At 35.0% G+C, this 20835-nt stretch overlaps 1 protein-coding gene across 5 annotated transcripts in view; it reads left to right on the top strand.

The window, feature by feature from the left end:
- The window catches only part of RALGPS2 (Ral GEF with PH domain and SH3 binding motif 2), a 154500-nt gene that overhangs the window by 67412 nt on the left and 66253 nt on the right, over nt 1-20835 (top strand). For all 5 annotated transcript variants that reach the window (XM_070497972.1, XM_070497970.1, XM_070497971.1 and 2 more), the window contains exons 6-8: nt 1247-1336; nt 5483-5575; nt 14367-14493. In XM_070497972.1, coding sequence (XP_070354073.1) covers nt 1247-1336; nt 5483-5575; nt 14367-14493 — 310 coding nt within the window. The remainder of the gene's footprint in view (nt 1-1246; nt 1337-5482; nt 5576-14366; nt 14494-20835) is intronic.

Genomic DNA, 20835 nt, shown 5'->3' with positions numbered 1-20835 from the left:
CCCAGCTTTCAGTGAGAGGAATGACAAAGAATTGGTGGCCATATTTAAAATCACCATAATATTTGTCTTAAAATTTGTCCAATGTTAAATTTAATTAGGTTGATGATCATGCAGTTTAGATTGAATTCTTAGTTGATATTTTCTAAGATTATTGTTAAAGTATGTGCAGTATAATTTTTTATATATTTTTAGAAGTAAACCTTTTTAGAATTAGGGATAGTTACTGCCATTAGTAGCCCAAATATAGTAACAAATATGAAGATGGCTTTGTAAAATATAAGCATTTTACATTTACATACACATTTGTAAAATATAGACATTTTGACAATTTGTTTATAGATGAATGTTGCAAGTAAAATCTGAAATACTTCTCACTAAAAAAAGGTGAAGAAGTGTGAGTCAGTGGCATTATGTTTTTTACAAAGATTTCTGTCTACATTGTGTTTTTAGATTGTATAAGTTTGAGCCAACTGATAGTGCTTTGATTTTATTTTCATAGTACATGAATTAAAATGTTACATAGATATCACATTATATCATGATAAGCAAACTGTTTTCATCAGAGTAGAGCATTTTACTTATAGATCTAGTCAGCCTTCTTAGGAATGACTTTTAATGTTTTTTAAAAGAAATCATGAAGATGGTTTAATTGAATTAGTATTACATACTTTTTTAAAATACAATCTTCATTTATTTTAGAATTACTCAGATATGTTTTTCTTTATGATATTTTATTTCATTTTATTCATACCAAGAAAATCATCCATGGGATTCTTCATACTTAGGATTCTGCTCATTGTAAATAAATGATGATGTGGCATTATAGAGCCACAGGAAAACGTGCTCTAAGTAGCCTATTTTACAATATCTCATCTTAGAGCTTATCTAATTCTGCCAGAGTGTTTGAAAATACAGCAAAAAACATTTGTTCATGTTGCATCACTCTTGTTTTATTGCATTGTCTTAGCTCTTTTCCTTCAAACTTTATATTAGCTTTTACAAATTAGAAATCATAGTGATGTTTTTATGTGTATGTATACACATATGTATACGTGTCTGTATCTGTTTGTGTATATGTGAAGTGTATGTAACATTTGAAGATTGGTTGTGTCCTGGTACTAAGTCAAGTGTAAGAGAAAGTATTGTTTTTTTTAACAGCTATAGGTCATTCATCAAGTAGTTGCTGTTTTTGATCCTGGTGAGTAAATAATCTTGTCATTCAACTATTTTTAATTTTTATTTGCAGGTAAGCTTTTGGGTTGTTAGAGAGATTCTTCATGCTCAAACATTAAAAATTAGAGCAGAAGTTTTGAGCCACTATATTAAAACTGCTAAGGTAAGAAAAACTTGTGTTTTTATGTTTGGGTTCAACCATTCAGCAATGTTTGTGAGTGAGTATTTGCCCGTGACACTTTGTTTACTATTTGTGACACTGCAAAATGAGACCTATTGATTAAGTCCATTTTTAAAATTTGATGCCTGATTTCTCTGCCTTTTCCTTTATTTCTCCTGTCTTCCTCCCCTTTTTTAACGTATCTTTCCTCCCTTTCTCAGAGTAGCTGAATTATTGATTTATTTGAATGGATAACTAGACAGAGGTCAAATTTTGGTGAAGTCCAAATAAAATATTGGACTATTCCGCAGGTGACTGAGAAAGCCTTATAGGGATTAAGTCAGAGAACACATATTAATTATTTGTTTTTGACATACATCACCCTGCCAACTGTGTGGAGAATGATAAGACTTTATTTTTTAAAAACTAGGATAAATGAGGACGTTAACCAGATATGTTAATTGAATGGTTATTGTGGGACGTAGGTAATAAACGCAGCAAGAGAAATGGAGCATGGATTTCAAGAGTAGTCAGAATTTAGAGAGGGGGATGAAATAGGACATTCCACAAGAGGATACCAAGATTTTATTAAAACTTTTGTAACAGCTCCGAATTTATGTGAAGTTCACTAAAAAGTGGTGTACTTGTAGCCACATTCTTCATTATTCTTGTAATAAATATGTAATTTATCTCACCTGTGAATGAAGGAAGACGGACTAAAATGAAGGTACCATTTTTATAATTGTAAATGGTTATAATTCTTATAAATCATAACTCTTCCATATTTTCTTTGAGCACACTGGAGCAAGTGTATTCTAACATTCCTGTGGCACTAGGTGGCAGAGCTAGCCTTCTGAAAATTTGGTATTTTGCAGAAGTGTCATAAAATTTTTGAAAACATTCTCTGTGATATGTTAGATAAATATTGTGTTTGAGCTAATAGAATTTCATGGCTTTTCTCCCTAGATTCTGAATTTGTGTTATTGTTTTCTGCTATCTTCGTTAGGTTTTTTATGTACTTGTATTTTCCACTCAAAACTACCAAATTTTGCCCATCAAACCTGCCATTACCTTCCTTATCAAATAATCATTTAATTCCTAATCAAACTCTTAGACTTTGAGGTTTTTTTTGACAGTGCTTGCTTTCATCCCAAATTCCAAATTTTCATTTTTGGTCTTATACTGTCTTTTAAATCCCTCCATTCTGACTTTTCTGCCTTCTGTATTCACTTTGTTTTAAAACTGTCAAGTCTTTCTCTTCTTTTAGTAGATAATATCAGTCAGGGTTCTCTAGAGAGAGAATATATAAAATAGGTGAAAAGATTTACGGAATTGTCTCCTTAAAGGACTTCTGTATTCACTTTGTTTTAAAACTGTCAAGTCTTTCTCTTCTTTTAGTAGATAATATCAGTCAGGGTTCTCTAGAGAGAGAATATATAAAATAGGTGAAAAGATTTACGGAATTGTCTCCTTAAAGGACTGGGGTAGGCGTAGGGGGCTGGCAAATCTGAAATCTGTAGGGCAGGCAGACAGCCTGAAACCTGGGCAGGGAGGTGAGGCTGCAGTCTTGAGGCAGAATTTCTTCTTCTCTGGGAAACCTCGTTTTTACCTGAAGGCATTTCAACTGATGAGAAGCAGCCCACCACGTTATGGAGTGTAATCTCTTTTAATTAAAATCAGCTGATTGTAGATGTTAACCACATCTGCAAAATATCTTCACAGCAACACCCAGATTAGTGTTTGATTAAATAAGTAGGTGCTATATAGCCTAGCCAAGTTGACACATAAAACTAATCAAATAGACACAGAAGAATGTAAAATATGTTTAAGGTAACAAAAGAAGGATAAAGTGAATACTCACGTACTCACTGCCCACTTTGAATTCCCATAGCCCTCTTCATATGCGGTCTCCTACCCTCCCATTACAAAAGGAACCACGGCCTTGAATTTTGTGTTTGCGTATCTTTTATAGTTTTACTGTATAGATGTGTCCCTGAATAGTATATTGTTGTGTGTTTTTGAATTTTGTTTAAATTGAATTGCTCCATAATGACTTTTATACTTTTATAACTTGCTTTTTTTACTGAGCAGTGTTACTGAATGGTTTCAGGTGTATCTCTGTTATAGAGTACTCTGTTTGCATATCCCACAAATATTCAGTGTACTCTAGCTTGGATAGTTTCCAGATTTTTGCTGTTATAAACAGTGCTGCTACAAAAGCATTCTTGTGTAAGTCTCTTGGTGCTCACGTGAGGTTTGAAGCCCTAGAAATATAGAGAAAAGACAAATTACTTTCAAAGAAATGACAATTAGATCAATAATCTTCATTGAATCTGTTGAGAATGAACATTTTTTTCTGTGTTGACCATTTAGGTTTTCTCTTCTGAAAGATCTGTTCGAGATCTTTCAACAATATCTGTTATGGTGTTGGTCTTTCATCAGTTTCTATAGGAGTCTTTTTTATGTATGTAGTTTCTAGATGCCAGTTCTCTGCCGTATGCTTTGCATACATCTTCCTATTGTGGCTTGTCTTAACACTCTTTTCATGTTATCTTTTCGTATAGATGTTCTTAACTTTAGTAGTCAAACTTATTAATCTTTAATTAATTTTTATTATCTTATTTAAGACCCCTTACTCTAACCTCTGAGAATATCAAAGATGTTCTCTTATATTATCCTTTAAAAGATTTATAGCTTTGATTTTGGTACTTGAGTATTTAATCCATCTGGACTAAATTTCATATATAATATGTGTGAGTTATGGATTTTAGTTTTAGTTCATATTTTTCCATATGAATAATCATTCTGGCACCATTTTTAAAAATCTTTTTTAAAGCTTTCTTTATTTCTTTTTTGTCTGGAAGCATCTTTATGTCACCCTTGTTCTTGAAAAATGCTATTCCAGACTTAGAGGTTTTTTTTAATTTATTCTACTTGGGATTCCTTGAGCTTCCTAGCCCTAGGAATTAGTGTCTTTCAGTGATTTGGGGGAAAAACCTGCCGTTATCTCTCATATATTTCTACACTATTACTTTTTATCTTCTCTTTCTGCAACTCTAGTTAGATAAATGGGGGCCTTTTTTTCTCTACCATTCATGTTTCTTAAACTTTATGTCACATTTTTTAAAAACTATTTGGCTTTTATGTTGCATTCTGGATAATGTCTTTATGTACAGTCTTCACTTTATTTGAAGCCAACATGTGATATACTGTTCTCCATTTGCGAATTCTTGTTCCTTGTGTTTTTTTCTTTTCTTTTTACTTGAGTTCATATTTCTTGAAACTTTATGGGAATTCTGAGACCTGAATTAAGGTGGCATATTAGGGTTCTTCAGAGAAACAGAACCCTCCCCTTTGCTTAGTTCTGATGTTTGAAACAGGCATTTTTGCCTTGGAGTCTCTTGATGGTGGGTGAGGACAGTTCTAAATGACTGATTTTTAGATAGACCCATTGGGATGTAAGCATCCGGTAGTATGAAGAAATCTGGGAAATTAGGAATAAATGTCAAGTAGATCTCTTGGCAAACTCATGGAACCTGGTGTTAGATAGGAGTTCTCTGCACAGAGACTGTAAAAGGCAAGGTGTAGTATTGGGAAGCAGGTAGTTAGGTGTCCCAGCGTGAACGAGGAACAAAGGATCTGGGGATTCAGACAGGAGGAAGCAGGAAATTGAGGAGGACTCTGGGAAGCGGGTTTGAACCCTAGCCCTGAAATAATGCGGGTACTGAGTAGGAAACTAGATCAGGATACTGGGCACAGACCGTGTCTTGAAACTTGGATCCTAAGGCAGAGGCTTAATAATGTTTCAGTATAAGGAAGGCGCCTGCTTGCTAAAAACTAGTGTGCCTAATCATAGCAGGCAAACTTGATACTGAGCTGTAACTTGGGTTTTCTTAATCTCTTACCCAACTAGAGGTAGATTGGTTCCCGGAGCTTAGAGATAATGCCAAGTTAGAATGCGGAAGTTCTATGGTGGGCCCAAATCAACTTACTGTGAACAGTGAGTACTGAAATGGCAAATCTCAGTGGTGAGGGTAATACGTACTGGATCACTACCAATTGCCTAAATTATACTTGTGCATCTGAAGTTTTTTTGTACTCTTGCTGTTTATTTTTCATCTCTCTTCCCCCTTTTTCTTAAATCTTCAGAAACTGTATGAGCTGAATAACCTTCATGCACTTATGGCAGTGGTTTCTGGCTTACAGAGTGCCCCAATTTTCAGGTTGACTAAAACATGGGCGGTGAGTAGTCTTGCTTAGTTAATGAAAGGTTAGACTTCCTGTTGGAAGTAAAAATGTGTTATAAGGTTAATATTATGATAATAGATAATAATTTTAAATTACTGTGTACTCTGTACTTTGAAACCTGCATTTTTCTCTCAGCTGTTTCACTAAGTAATTTTTTGGGTAAATTACAGATTGGTGCTTGGTTTTTGCTCTTTAGGAAATCATTTTTGTAAAACGTCCTTAAGTATCTTTGACAATATACCATTTCATGTTTACTCACGAGAAAGTGTAAATGCAAAAAGATTGTATTTAATCATGTAAAGATTATGCTTTTGGAAAGTTTGAGGAAAATGTAAATTGTAAGTTTCAAAAAGTATTTACTGATTTAGATTTCCATTATTTTTAGGCAGGAAACTTAGGTTTTTTTCCTTAGAAATATCAGAAAATCTGATAATTAACATGGAATTATGCAGTGTTGCTACATATTCTGATGTTGTGTTAATCGTATTTGGTTCTGTATACTTTAACAAGGTCAGGATGTGAATTTTGATTTCTGCGAATTTGTGTATTTTCATATTTGAGTGACATCATACTGGCCACACACTGTCTAGGTATTCTTCATTTAGATTCTATGTAAGTAAAATTTTAGATTTAATTAAATCTGTTCATATATAATACTCTTCTTTAATGTTAAAGAGGAATGATTTTATTACTTTTTGTACAAAGGATTTAGTGTGTTCGTAGGGTTCTGTGTAAAAGGTACGACTGACTTTAAAAATCTTTTTTTAATTACTACAGTATAACTGTATTTTTAATTAGCTTAGTGTTGCTTTCATTTTTTTTGGTGTCTGAAGAGACAGATGTTTCTCATGAAAACCAGGGTAGATTTCTATATTGGAAAAACATTAATATGGAAGAGCTTACAGTTTTCTTTATATTTTCTTTATATTTTAGAAACACCTGGGTGAAGGATTTTCCTACTTTAAAAATTATTTTTAACAGTGATGGCCTTATTTTCTTTTCTTAAAATTTGAATTTCATGGGGGAATGGAAATGATTATAAATATACTGTTAGGAATTCCATCTTTGAAGTTTTAGGGAAAAGAATTATACTCTGATGTATGTTGTGGTTTAGAAATGAGATACATTTCCCTCAAGTTAATTTTTATTTTCCTTGAAGATATTTTTGTTGTCTCCCTCATGTATTTGCATGGAAAAGATTTTTTTTTATTTAGTAACGTCTCCATTATTAATCTGAATAAAATTTTGGTGTTTATATTAAATTTTAAAATATTCCATACTGTGCCGGGTACTGTCTAATTGCTTGACATACAACAGTGAATGATATAAACAAAATCTCATTCTTATATAGCTAACATTCTACTGGGAAAAGATAAACTGTAAATAAATAAATGATATAAATAGTGATGAATGCTCTGAAGAATAATAAAACAGAATAAATGGAATGGAAAGGAAGGCAGGGAAGTATTTATATCATATGTGATAAGGAAGTCTCTGGTAAGTGACAGTTGAGTAGAGACCTGGGGGAATTGAGAGGACATTGATGTGGAATCTGGGAGGAGGGAACTCCAAGCAGAGGTAATAGCCAGTGCAAAGGCCCTGATAATGTTCAGTGAATATCAGGGTAGTTAGTGTAGTGTTGACAGTGGAATAGCTAGGGAGTAGTTGATGGTAGGAGACGAGTCCAGAGAGGTGGCATCAAATCAGATAATGGAGATGCTGTGCCTTGGTATTGAGGAGATACAGAGAAGGAGTGGAGAGTGGGACTCTATTTTACATATATTAAGTTTGAGTTGGCTGATAATTGTCCATGTGGAACTGTAAGGTCAGAGTTGGGCATGCAAGTTTCATAGAACAGTTGTGGCTAGAGATAAAGTTCTGTGATTATCAGCATAAAGAATAGTGTTTAAAACATGAGATTGGATGGGATGACCCAAGGCATGAACACAGTTGAAAAGCCCTGGAACCCTCCAAGATGTAGAGACTGGAAAAAGGAGGGGGAATCAACAAAGGAAATATCACAGATAGGAGAAGTTTTCCTCAGTCAGGTAAAGAAAGTGTTTCAACAAAGAGTGAATCGCCTGTGTCACATGCTGCCAATAAGTTGAATAAGGCAGAACTTTGAGATGACCATTGGATCTGGCAGGGATTGGTGACCTTGGCAACAGTGGGTTCAGTACAGTGGTGGGGTGAAAAACTGACTGGATTTGAGAGAATGGTGGAGAAAAATGGGACAGCAAGTATAGAGAATACATTTGAAGAATTTAGCTGTAAAGGGTTGGGCTGAGGTGCTACAGAGAAGTCTGGCAGTAGCTGGAGGGGAGTGTGACGCCAAAGATTTGTCGTGTTTTGCTTTGTTTTTGGAAATGAGATCCTTGACAGTATGTTTCTATGCTGGTGGCAGTGATGTAATAGAATGGGGAAAAAGGTAAGAGAACAAGGGGTTACTCCAGTGATACCCTTGAATAGGCAAGAGTGAATTAGATCCAGTACTCTACTGGAGCAGGGACAGTTTATCCATTTTAACAGGAGAGAAGAGGGTACGTTTGGTTACAGATCCAGGTAAGTTGGTAGATTTGGTGGTGGGATTCTGTAGAGTCCTTCCAATGCTTGGTTTCTTAAGACATAAGAATCAAGGTTATTGGTTGAGGGTGATAGGGGAGAGGTGTTGGAAGTTTGAAGAAAGAGGAAAGGGTGAAAGTCATCTAGAAGAGTGTGAGAGTGAATTAACGAGGGAAACACAGTAGGTTTAATATGCCTTAGGAAGGATCCACTTGAGACTTTTGGTCAGGAATTGAAAGTGAAACCAGCCAGCAAAGTTACATCTTCTCCAGCTAGGTTCGAGTGCTCAGCATTAGCCTGGAGTTGTGCCGAGAATTGTATTTAACCAGAATTGGAATTTTTTTAGGCTTATTTGTACTACAGAGGGATCAAGGATAGAAAAAGAGATAAAGTGGGTAAATGTAAAAGTTGTTTTAGTGATAGATGAGGAATCTAACGCAAGTAAAAAGAGAGATAACAAACAGTGAAAAAGTAGTTACAGTAACTGGATTGGAAATCCTGGTGCACTCAAATATTTATTGGACTCAGGAGGACCAAGGGAGTGGAGGCTGAGAGTGGTGAAGATAAGACCATTTAAGGAAGAGAAGTCAAGAAACTGAGAAACCAGGGTTGGAAGTATCATCTACATAAAGATTGCGATCACCAGGATATATCAGTAATGTTGGTTCATGCACTATTTTTCTCGAAATACTAAAACCTTTAAGATATAGTGGCAAAAATGACTTGTTGCTCTAGTAATGACAGTAACATAACTGTTATAATCCAGTGTGCTCTTGTCCAGTATGGTAGCCACTAGCCACATGTGGCTGTTAAATTTAAATCATTAAAATTAAATAGAATGTAAAGTTCAGTACTTCAGTCATACTAGCCACATAACAAGCACTCAGTAGTCACATGTGGCTAGTGTCTGTCGTATTGGATAGCACATACATAGAACATTTTCCATCATCACACAAAATTTGATTGGACAGCACTGATCTAGTGCTTAACAGAAGCTGGAGAATTTTAGAGAGGATAGTGAGATAATAAGCTGGAAGGAGTTGTAAAGTGCAAGAAGCAAAGATTGAACCTAAGTCAACTCCAGGTTCATGTTATGTGGTTTGTAAGAAAAGAAAGAGAATGCTTAAAGAAAAGGTGAAGGATGGGGCTTTTGCAGAGGATGGAGTGTGAGTCCCAGAGAGTACAGTTGGGAAGGATTGGGAACGGTAGGGTGTTGGGTCAAGTTAGAAGATAATAAAGATTGTCTGGGTTTCGTGCGTGTTTGGGTTAAAGATTTTTAATGAATGAGGAATTGAGAGTGTTTTGTTTTTTTATAAAGAGAATGTACCCAAACAATCTACAACATCCTAAATGGGGAGAATATTAGGAATATTCTCTTTAATGTCAAAGAAAAGGATGCACATTTTCACTGTTTCTATTCAACGTAGAAATCCTAGCCAGCACAGTCAAAAGAAAAATGATTAAAAATAGTTAGATTTATCCTCAAGAAAGTAAATGTAGAATTACCGTTTGATCCAGCAATTTTACTTCTGGATATATACACCCCAAAGGATTGAAAGTAGGGACTCAGACAGATATTTTTACACCAATATTCCTGGCAGCATGATTCACAACAGCCAAAAAATGTATATAACGCAAGGTCCATCAACAGATGAATGGATGTACAAGATGTGATATGCACATACAATGGAATATTATTCAGCCTTTAAAGAAGTGAAATTCTGACACATGCTACACTGTGGATGAATCTTGAAGACATTATGCTGAGTGAAATAAGCCAGACACAAAAGGACAAAAATACCGTATGATTTCATTTATATGAGGTACTGAGAGTAGTCGAATTTGTCGAGACAGAGAGTTGAAGGTAGTTGCCAGGGGCTGGGAGGAAGGAGGAAGGAGTTGTTGTTGTTTAATGGGTATGGAGTTTCAGTTTGTGAAGATGGAAAGAGTTCTGGCCAAGGAACGTGGTGATGGTTGGCCAATAGTGTGAATGTACTTAATGCCTTTAAGCCATAGACTTAATGATTAAAATGGTAAATATTATGTATTTACCACAGTTTAAAAAAACAATAGGGTTTGGGGCCGGCCCGGTGGCGCAGCCGTTACGTGTGCACATTCCGCTTCTCAGCGGCTCGGGCTTCGCCCTTTCAGATCCCGGGTGCGGACATGGCACTGCTCATCAAGCCATGCTGTGGTAGGCGTCCCACGTATAGAGTAGAGGAAGATGCGCATGGATGTGAGCTCAGGGCCAGTCTTCCTCAGCAAAAAGAGGAGGATTGGCAGTAGTTAGCTCAGGGCTAATCTTCCTCAAAAAAAAAAAAAATAGGCTTTATTAAGGTGACTGAACATACAAAATCAGTTGTATTTGAAACAAGTTGAAAATATCCTGAAAAGGATGCTATTCACAATATCAATAAAAGATACAAAATAGCAAACAAGTGCAATAAAATGTGCAAAACTATATGTTAAAGATTTTAAAGCTTTACAGGAGGTCATTAAAGAACTAAGTAGATGGAGCAGTCATCCTTTGGTCATAGATAGAAAAACTTAAAGATGCCAGTTCTCCCCAGAGTATATAGAGTTTATGTGCAGCTTGAATCAGAGTCCCAATCTGGGGATCTGGACAAGATTGCTTATAAAATTTACGTGGAAATACAAAGGTTCAGGAATCACCAAGGCATTCCTGAAGAGGAAAATGGGGTTGGGAGCTTGAGTACTTGCCCTAACAGACGTCAAGACATACTGTATTATTTAGGCAAATGTTCAATTAGTGCAGGTTTAGAGATATCAACCAATGGAATAGAATAAAGAACCCAAAAATAGATCCTTGCTTTTATAGAACTCTGATATATGGCAGTAGTGGCATCATAAATCTAGAGAAATGAGGGACTTTCTGTTAGTTGGAGCTGGAAAATTGTTTATCAGTTTGGGGAAAAAATGAAATTGGGCCTCTTGCACCATTCACAAAAGTCATTGCCAGATGAGTTAAGGACTTAAAAGTGAAATGCAAAACTTTAAAGCTTTTAGAAGAAAAAAATAGCTGAATATCTCTCTGGCTTGGCATAAGTGGATTTCCTGCTTGGGCTTGGTAAGCATATTTTAGATAAGATATGAAAAGCTCACACAATCAAAGAAAAGATGGACAGGTTGCCACATAAAGTAAGAATTTCTGTTCATTGAAAGATATCTTAAAGAAAATTGAAAAGAATCACCAGAGTCGGGGAAGATGTGTGAATTTGTGGGGAACTGATCATGAATTTGTATCCAGGATATATAAAGAGCTCTTACTAAGCAAAAAGAAAAAATAAGAAAAATAGAAAAGTGGGCATCGTGGTGGTACTCATAGAAGAGAAAATACACATGGAAGCAGTGAAAATGAGCGAACTGCAGCCACACACAACATTGTGGATGAAGCTTCAGTGTCAAAATGTTGAGTGAATAAAGCAAGTGCCAGAGACTATAAACAGTATGACATTCTCTAGTCAAAAGTCAAATAAAATTTAAGAGAATGATAAACTCAAAATTTAGGGTAGTGGTTCCTGGTTACCTCTTGAAGATAGTCAGGGGAATTAGATATTGAGGGAGCACATAGGTAGATGTGTGTTGTTGGTATGTAGTTCTTAGGTAGGAAGGTGGATACATGTGTATTTGTTATAAAATTTAAAAATAAATCAGTTTAACAAGAAAGTCACATCAGGGACTAATGATAATTGAGTGTCATGAACAAAGGATTATAGTTTTCATGTGAGGTCCAAGATAAATACATAAATTATATATGCAAGTGCACACATTTTTACATATTGTATAGGGATACAAATCAAGGTGATGAGGGATGATCTGGGCATCTTGTATTTCTTTTAGTGACTGACGTGAGCAGGGGTTCATCCAAATTTTCCCAAAGCAGATTGTTATGTTAAGGTGGCATAGAGATCCAGCCAGAAACACTTGGTGTTCCCGCATTCAGGCACCACTGAAAGCCTGGAGAGCTCTGCCCCTATTTGTCATGCTCTTGGCCAGAGGAAGAGGGTGGCGCCCAAAACATATGGAGTTAGAACCTTATGAAGTATTTTGTTTTCCCCTTTTTTGGATGGAGAGATATAGTGAAGTGACATTGTAGGGATAATATTAGGAACATCAGAAAAAGAGTTGAAAAGGAGGAAAAGAAAATCAGGACTTATTGGTTATAGTGTTAGCATTGGGCTCGGATGAGTTTCTGAGCTATTATTAGGAAATTTGTATTTTAACATCTAATTAATTCCTTTATCCATATTCTTCCTCTGAGCAGTCTTCTGAAAACAAGTCTCTGCTGCCCCACCTCAGACTGAATCCTTTGAATCTGGTTATGGATTTATTATGAAAATTCCAAGATATAAGTTATTTTTATGCACGTTAGACCGTGTAGTTCTTAGTGCAGTTTGTTTTCAGATGTGGCAAAATCACTTTGAGTTCCAACTAATTTGTTTCTCCTGATCCTGTACCAAAGTTTTTGAATTATTGACTTAGGAAAAAAAGAACAGGATTATTGTTATTGCTGCTGTGTCACATCGCTGTGTTTTACACATGCAAATACTTTGTTATGTGGGGGAGAAAGGGATGGTTGGCCTTATAGGGAGCAGCAGAGATTTGCACCTAATCTTGAAAATGCTAACCAGGGGTGTTGAAGCTGGGCCAGGGGAAAGGCTGTAAAACCACTGTTTTAGACCATGGAATATCTACCTGAAACGTTAAAGCAAAGGACTCCTTGAAATCTTGTGCTTTAAAGAGGGAGGGATACTGGTCAGACATTTTTCCAACAGAGATTATCTGAAGATAATCTGCATCTTGAAGCCTATGAAAAATGAATTCCACCTTTAATCTCAATGGTACTACTTGTGATTCTAGAAAGAGTAGTGGATTAGGCATCACAGTATTCTTCATCTCCAGGACGAGACTAAGACCTTGAAAAACAGGGACCTACGTCTTTGTGAGTGGATGACTGAGTGTTTAGGATGTTCTGCTTCTTGCTAACTGTTGATCACCTTTGAATCTCACTCTCCTGATCTCTAAATTAATCCTCAGACTTCTCTATTAACCTTACAGGAGAATTAGATGAGAATTTTATAGTTGGAGGTGTTTTGTATGATATGACACTAATATTTTATGATATAAGTAAATAAAGTGAAATTTTATTGCATTGTAATGAAATAGTAGCTTCTTTTTTTTGGTGAGGAAGATTGGCCTTGAGCTAATGCCTGTTGCCAGTCTTCCTCTTTTTGCTTGAGGAGGATTGTCACTGAACTAACATCTGTGCCAGTCTTCCTCCATTTTGTATGTGGGACACCACCACAGCATGGCTTGATGAGCAGTGGGTAGGTCGTGCCTGGGATCCAAACTTGCAAACCCTGGGCTGCTGCAGCAGAGAATGTGAACTTAACCATCACACCACCAGGCTGGCCCTAACTTCATATGTTTAAAAAATTTTCTTTTTCTTCCCCAGAGTCTTTGGAATACTTGAAAAAGTATTTTCTGAACCTTTTTAGTTAATGTTATTTGGGTGACTGACCTTGTTTTTCTTTCATTCCCCTTGGTTCTCTCCATTTTTTCCAAAGGGCACTCACTACAAATCTACCCCTCAAGCCTCTTAGAACAGCTTCAGTTGATTGTTCAACCATATGCCGTAAGCACTGATCCAAGGGATCAAAGAAAAAAAATCTTGTCAAAAATCCAAAAATGTAAATCACAGTTCTATGGTTATTGTTAGGACTAGTCATGGTTAGATTTGTCAAGAAAAATTGTTACTTAAATCATAAAATTCAATATTTACTTCTTAATGGTTATGTAAGAATGATCTTTATCTTTGACGAGGCAGGGGACGGTTTATTAAAACATTTGGGCATTTGAGCTGAATAGGAACACAGAATTATTTTAAATTCAGAAAATGATCAACCAAAATTGCTTAACTAGTTAAAACAGTAAAGATGAGAAATAATTTATTATAATTTACTACTTAGTAAGTTAACAATTTTATGTACCTACAAAGGATATTATATTTTATAGATAATGTGTTTGGATTTATTATCTTAATAGACGTCTGATTTTGTTTTATTTATATACTATCAAAATATAATTAAAGAAGGTGTAACTTTGAAATTAATGTTCAAATTTACAGTAAATACAACTTCAAGTCTTTGCTATAATAAAATGGGATTTGGAAATAACTTAGGCTTTTCTGTTTGTATTTTAGTTATTAAGTCGAAAAGACAAAACTACCTTTGAAAAATTAGAATATGTAATGAGTAAAGAAGATAACTACAAAAGACTCAGAGACTATATAAGTAGCTTAAAGATGACACCTTGCATTCCCTATTTAGGTGAGTTATGTCACTATGTGTTTATTATGCCTAGTTGTTGCTGTGCCTTAATCAGTAATTTGTATAAAATTCAAGATATTTTAAAAGTGTATGTATCCTTTAAAGAAATTACTGCAAGATTGTTAAGTTGAAAAAATTGACTAAAGGGACATGTTACCTTATTACCTGGCATGTATTTTCCTATTAAATTAGCCTTTTGCCCTCAAGGTTTTTCATAGACTATCATTTTTTCTTTGAGATTGGACCGTATGGTAAAACAATGTTTTAGTTATTATGGTAAGGAAGCAGTGGTTTTAAAAAATGAAACAGTAGTTTGCAATGAAGTTTAATGCTGCAAAAATATTTAACATTAAAGAAATTGATCAAAAGATTGATTGAATTTGTTTTCAACATCATGAGTTCTTATTTTGTATAGTTGGCAGATATTTTAGGGTGAATTATGAAAAGTAGTCTCAGTGAATGTTGGTGTTACTGTTTGCTTGGAAGAAATGAGTTGTTTAGCTGTGGAAATTTAGGTTAGTACTGAGACAAACAAGCCTGTGTTTTATGTATCATTTGACTGAGAATTTATCTCTTTACTGTATATTTTACAGTGTTTACAAATTCTAAAAATATTTAACCAATAACATTATGAGATTATTTTCAACAAAATATGAATAATGCCTTAGGTGTTTGAATGAGAAGAAATCTCAAACTGTCCCTTTTAAAATATGTATGTAAATTTAAATACAGAAAATACTCTGTATGATATATACCTAGCATATATTAAGATAAATTGGTTTGATCCTATGTAGAGAATAATCAAATGATAAACATTTGTTTCTTTCTAGTATCCTTATTTCTCCCTTATCTCTATTCTGTCTTTTATGTAGTTACTCATACTGGATTTCACAATAGCTATTTTTAAAAGTAATTCAAAAACCTGTCATTCTAGTCACAGTTCCAGTGACTAGAAGACAAATAGGGACCGAGGCAGTTGCTAGACTCTCATTCGGCTGATATAGAACATCAGCCTTAGTTTGTCAGAGAAGAGTTGAACTCATTAGAACATATTGGGAGATCCTAGGATTCCATTGGGAACAGGGAATGTTATGCACCCTGTGTTGAAGGCAGAATATCCCTAAGCACAGTGTAGATAATGGCCATTACATACCAGAATATTGTGTCCTGTTTCTTTGATCAACATTTTGGGGCCGTAGTGAACGTGACTCCATCAGAGAGGCTCTAAGCTGGATGTTAGAAGAGACATTCTGCGTGTGCTCCACTTTTTGCTGTAGTCTTAACTGTACCCATTCTTGAAAATATAATTTGGGGGAGAGGATGAATAGCCGATTTGAAAGAAAATCATCAATATCTTCATACTCCATAAGAACATGTACTTTTGATAGCATAAAGAACATCAGACTGAGAATTGGCAACCCTGAATTCCAAAATGGCTCTACCATGCTAACTTTTCAAGTCATTGAATTATCTTCTTTGAGCCTTGTTCTCTTTACCTAGAAACAGCACACACAAGACCACCGCCGTGTTCTTCCTAAGGCTGGATGGGACCACAGTGATCTCTTCTACTTCACTTATTTTACAATGAGAAAACCAAGGTCCCTTAAAGGTAGAAGAGCTGGCTCACAGTCCTAAGACCGGGTTACTGACACATCTGCAGTCTGAAGTCTTCATGTAGCATCTTTCCAGTTACACCTGCTAAACTCTCATTCTAAAATTTACTGATTCTATGGTTATATTTTTTTCTCATTGAAATGTTTTCCTCAAATTCCATAATTTGTATTTCTTTGACAAAGAAATTAAGATTATTTTCTTTTGAAAATGGGAAAATGACAAAATAATATAAATCCTTGTGCTGTGACGTCTAGTTCAGGAGTCTTTGTTTTATGGTTCCCTCAGTGGAGACTTCAGTACAGGATTTGAAGTTGTCTGTGTGTGTGCACATGTGTACACTCTCATGCACATAGAAGGGAAGGAAACCACGAGCATAGTTGGAGTTTAGTGGAATCTGGAAAGATTTTCTACTAGAGAATATACCTGTTTTCTGTCAGCCCTGATACCTGAAACAAACATAGTAATTATTCCTGTGGGTTAAAGTAAGGGAGGCAGATGCTGAGGTGCAGAAGTTAATTTGGAGAAAATATTAGAACCATTGTCTTTCCTGTATCTTCATTTTGGTCTTCCATTGACTCCTCTTTTCCGTTCCCTTTCGTTTTATATGTCCTCATGACTTGGAATCTTCCTTCTCACTGTTACCGTGTAATTCTCCTTTATATAGCTAGTAAAAAGTAGCCTATTCCTCCTTTCTCCTTTTTCTTCGTGTTTTCTTTTGCTCAGCATGCTGTTAGCTCCCTCTTCACTCATGGAAATTTTCCCAGTAAGGTCACCACTGACTTCTAGTTGAAAGATCTAATAGGTGTTTCTCAAGCCTCCTCTTAATTTTGTGAGGTTGATTCTAGTTATTTCTACTTCTTGAAAATTCTCCACTAGTCGCACATGTCTCTCTTGGTTTACTGTTTACTTTCTGGTTTTTGTTTTATTCACTCCTCTTTCTCTGCCTTTCTCTCAAACCTATTCTTCTAAAGTTCTCAGTCCACTACTTTTCTTACTCTATACACTCATTTGGAGTAGTCTCATTCAGATTTTTTCCATATATTGCCTGATGACTCCCAAATCTAGACTAGACTTGTATATCCATCAGTTTGTGTAATTCCTGGGGCCTAGTAACGTTTTAGGTACTCATATACTGATTGAATGAGACTTCTATAGGTTACCCTAATTCAGCATGTCCGGAAGTAAATTCATCCTCTTTTCCCCTTCCTACAAAACTGGTCCCCATCTTATCTCCTGAGTCTACCAGTGATCTCACTGTAGCATTTTATCTACACTGCTCCACCACACTAGAAACCTGGGGTTTTGTTGGATTTCTCTTCCGCCTCCTTCTCTACTTCTTGTATTCTCTAGTGAAATGAGATGCATGTTTCTGAGGGTTGTCCAAGAATTAGAAACCAAAGCAGGAAAAATGGCCAAGTACTTCAGTTAAACTAGAGAACATACACTTTGATATCTACATGATTTTACATATTGGAAGTCTTAATATAGTTATTTTTCCTTATACTAGTTTGTGAAGAATCATCTGAGGTTGTGAGCTGATTGTGGAACATTTGGCATAAACATTTGGTAAACTTGGGAAGGAAAATGAAACATTTGTCAGATAAGTTATTGTGGCTCAGTTTAGTTCGTTTTCAGCATGAAAATCATCCTTTTAATGTAGTGACAGTTTTGTTTTGTTTTATAGCAAACCTTGAGATTAAATGTCTTCCATCTATCAAAACATGCATGCTTTTCCTAAGAAACTGTGAAGCATTTTCAACTTACACAACTTTTTACTTACTTGATTTATTTACATCATAGACAGCTGGTTCATTTTTTCATTCCTGATCTTCAGTAGTGAAGTGTTTTGAAGAGTGAAGATTTAACAATAGTTTATACCCTGTTAATATTTACTTTTTTCATATTTTGCTCTAATTTAAAATGAATTAGGATCATGGCTTTTAAATTTAACTTGTTTTGATTTCAGATTCCTTTCCCATCCTAGGAAACTAGGCCCTAGTGCAGTTGACAGCAGTGTCAACATTTATGAGATGCTGTACGTTCATAGGACAGAACTTGGCCTGAAGACATTTGAAAGATGATACTCATTATGCAAATTGTAGCTTCTATTTAACTATCCCTCTCAACTATACAGAATTTGCATAATGCTACCCTTTATTCATTATGTCAGCAAGGGTTCTTATGGAAAGAATATATCAAGCAAAAGAATCTGTAGTGCATAGAGAAAAGGTAAAGGCTAATCATGTTCGTTAACGTGAGAAATGTGATCCAGACTCATGGTGTTTTTGCCCCTAAAAAGTATCATCAAACCAACCATTCTTTATGAAGCTTAAAAAAGAAGGATGGGGGTTTATGTGCTGATAAAACTCTTATTTTGATACTGCCAGATTTATCTATAATTCAATGTGGATTAAATTATAAGAAGGAGAAAATATTTTCTTGGCCTTCAACTCATTATCCCTTGAAAAGTTGTCTCTTCTGTTGGTTTGCATTCAAGGTAAAAATTAGTCAGCCTGGACAATGCAGTGAAAAATTCTTAGAATAAGAATACAGTTTTTCTGGAGAGGAATAGTTTGGCAAATCTTAAGGAAAAAATTGTTTAATATGAGAATTATTGCTTTAAATCTGAAAATCATTAACAGCGCTCATTTGTTCTTGTCATTGGAGAGCAATCTTAAGAAGCTTATTGAAGAATTTGGCATGGGAAGTTTTGCTTTGCAAGAGAGAGAGAGAAAAATGGAACGTTGTGCAAACTAATATATTTGTATAAAACATAAGTATTTCATGTGCATTTTCTAGCCTCATTTCTATTTTATTCATATAACTTTGGGAAGATACAGTAGCTCAACCAGTTTAGAATGTTTTCTGGGAGAGAGCATATTTTTAAAACTATGGAAATAATTACATTGTTACAGTTCTGTGTATTGCTTTCTGTTAAGCAAAAGTAGAGAAGTTTTTGAAAACTCTCCTGCCCTTCTGTAGGACATGAGTATGTTGTTTTGATGTGTCTAGGTGTGACTCCTCACTCTTGAGAGAGGCCCCTCCAATTAATTTTTGATTTAATGTGTTAGGTTTTCATAATAGACATTTTCTTTTTTGAGAAAAGTTATCCTTATGACCTTCTGTAATGTAGTGCCCGCTATGTCCTCCATTCTCTGAAAAGTACCATTTTGTTTTCATTATGATGTTTTCATTAATCCTTCTCCCCCTCAGTAGTGTGTAAACCTTTATTTGTCTTGGTCCAAGGCTTTATCCTTAGCATTAGAACAAAAGTAGGCACTTAGTAGTATTTGTTGGTTGAATTAATTAATTAAATGATCCCTTTCTGGGTCTTCCTATTGTTTCAGTAATTTTATCTGTTTTTAATACAATAGATTTTTGTGGCATTTTTGTATACATCAACTCCCTACCCTCCCCCACTTTTCTTTGGTGCATCAGCTGGCTAACCAGTATTTGCTTAGCAGTATGGTTGATGCTAGATATGTAACAGGGATCGAAACAGACTTTGTCCCTGGCTTTATTCCAGTTAACATCTCTTTAATACCAAAAATTCAGGTTGGTGTCATTGCCTTATGAATAATTTCCCCTGTCTCCTATATCATGGAAGAGGTACGTATCATTGCCAGGCTTTGTTAGTGGTGTCCTCATCACAGCTAATGAAATGCTTAAGGTATGCTGAAACTTCTCTTCAGATTTTATCTGATCCTCTTTTATTTTTCTGTAGTTTTTACCTGTCTTGATCTCGCAATGGAATATAGTTCTTTAGTTTTACGTTCGTTTTAGAAATTTCTACTGACCTATGTACAAATATTTTTTTAAATAATGGCTTTTTATTCACATTTCTATTCAGATAATTGCAACAAAGTCTAAAGCTTTCTGCAGCTCTATGGAAATTAATGAGATTTTTTTTCCTTCCCCTTTGGTAGAATTTTACTTGGTTAAACATATGCAAGTTTCTGACATTGATCTCAAAAATTCTTAATGGTTAAAAAATGTCATTGGCTTTTAATATTTTAAGAGTTTTATTCCATTTTTCTTCCTTTGGTTTGATTTGTAGATAATATACACCATGAATTACTTTCCCTTATTCTTCTCATTAGATTATATATTGTATTCTAAAATAGCCATAAAGCATGTTCAGTCATTTTTCTTTTGAATCCTGAGAATGAGCTTTGACCAGATGGCAGCTAGCCCTAGCTTTTTCTTTAGCCAAAATTACATCTCCATTTTCCATTAGCTCATTTATATCCTTTTTTACTCTCTTTCATTTTTATGTATTTAAAATTCTTCTAACATTCTTTAATGGTATCTTTTCTGAAGTTTACTTTAGATCACTTGAAGACTTGTGATACAAAATTGCTGGGGATAGCATTGCATTAATTTCTTTCCCATGTTCATAGTTTTTCTTTAAGAATCTATATCTTAAAAAAAGAAAAAATGTGGAGCAGCTATACAGGTCTGCATTTTAATCGTAAACAGAATCAGATTCCCTCAGTTCCAACAGCTTTGCCAGTGGTGTTTCCAACTGCTGATATTTCAGTAATTTGTTTTGTAATTTTTTTGAGCAAACCTTAACAAGAGAATAATAAAAAGAATCTTAATAACTAACATTTATTTAATACTTAATCCTATATGCCCAGCACTGTGTACTTTACATAAATTATCTAATTCTTAACAATATTATAAGGTAAGTGATATTATTATTCATATTTTACAAGTAAAGAAACT

This window comes from Equus asinus, chromosome 25 (genome assembly GCF_041296235.1).
Source record: "Equus asinus isolate D_3611 breed Donkey chromosome 25, EquAss-T2T_v2, whole genome shotgun sequence".
Classification (NCBI taxonomy): Eukaryota; Metazoa; Chordata; class Mammalia; order Perissodactyla; family Equidae; genus Equus; species Equus asinus.
The sequence above is the reverse complement of the archived record's forward strand: the minus strand, read 5'-3'. Positions and strand labels throughout refer to the sequence as shown.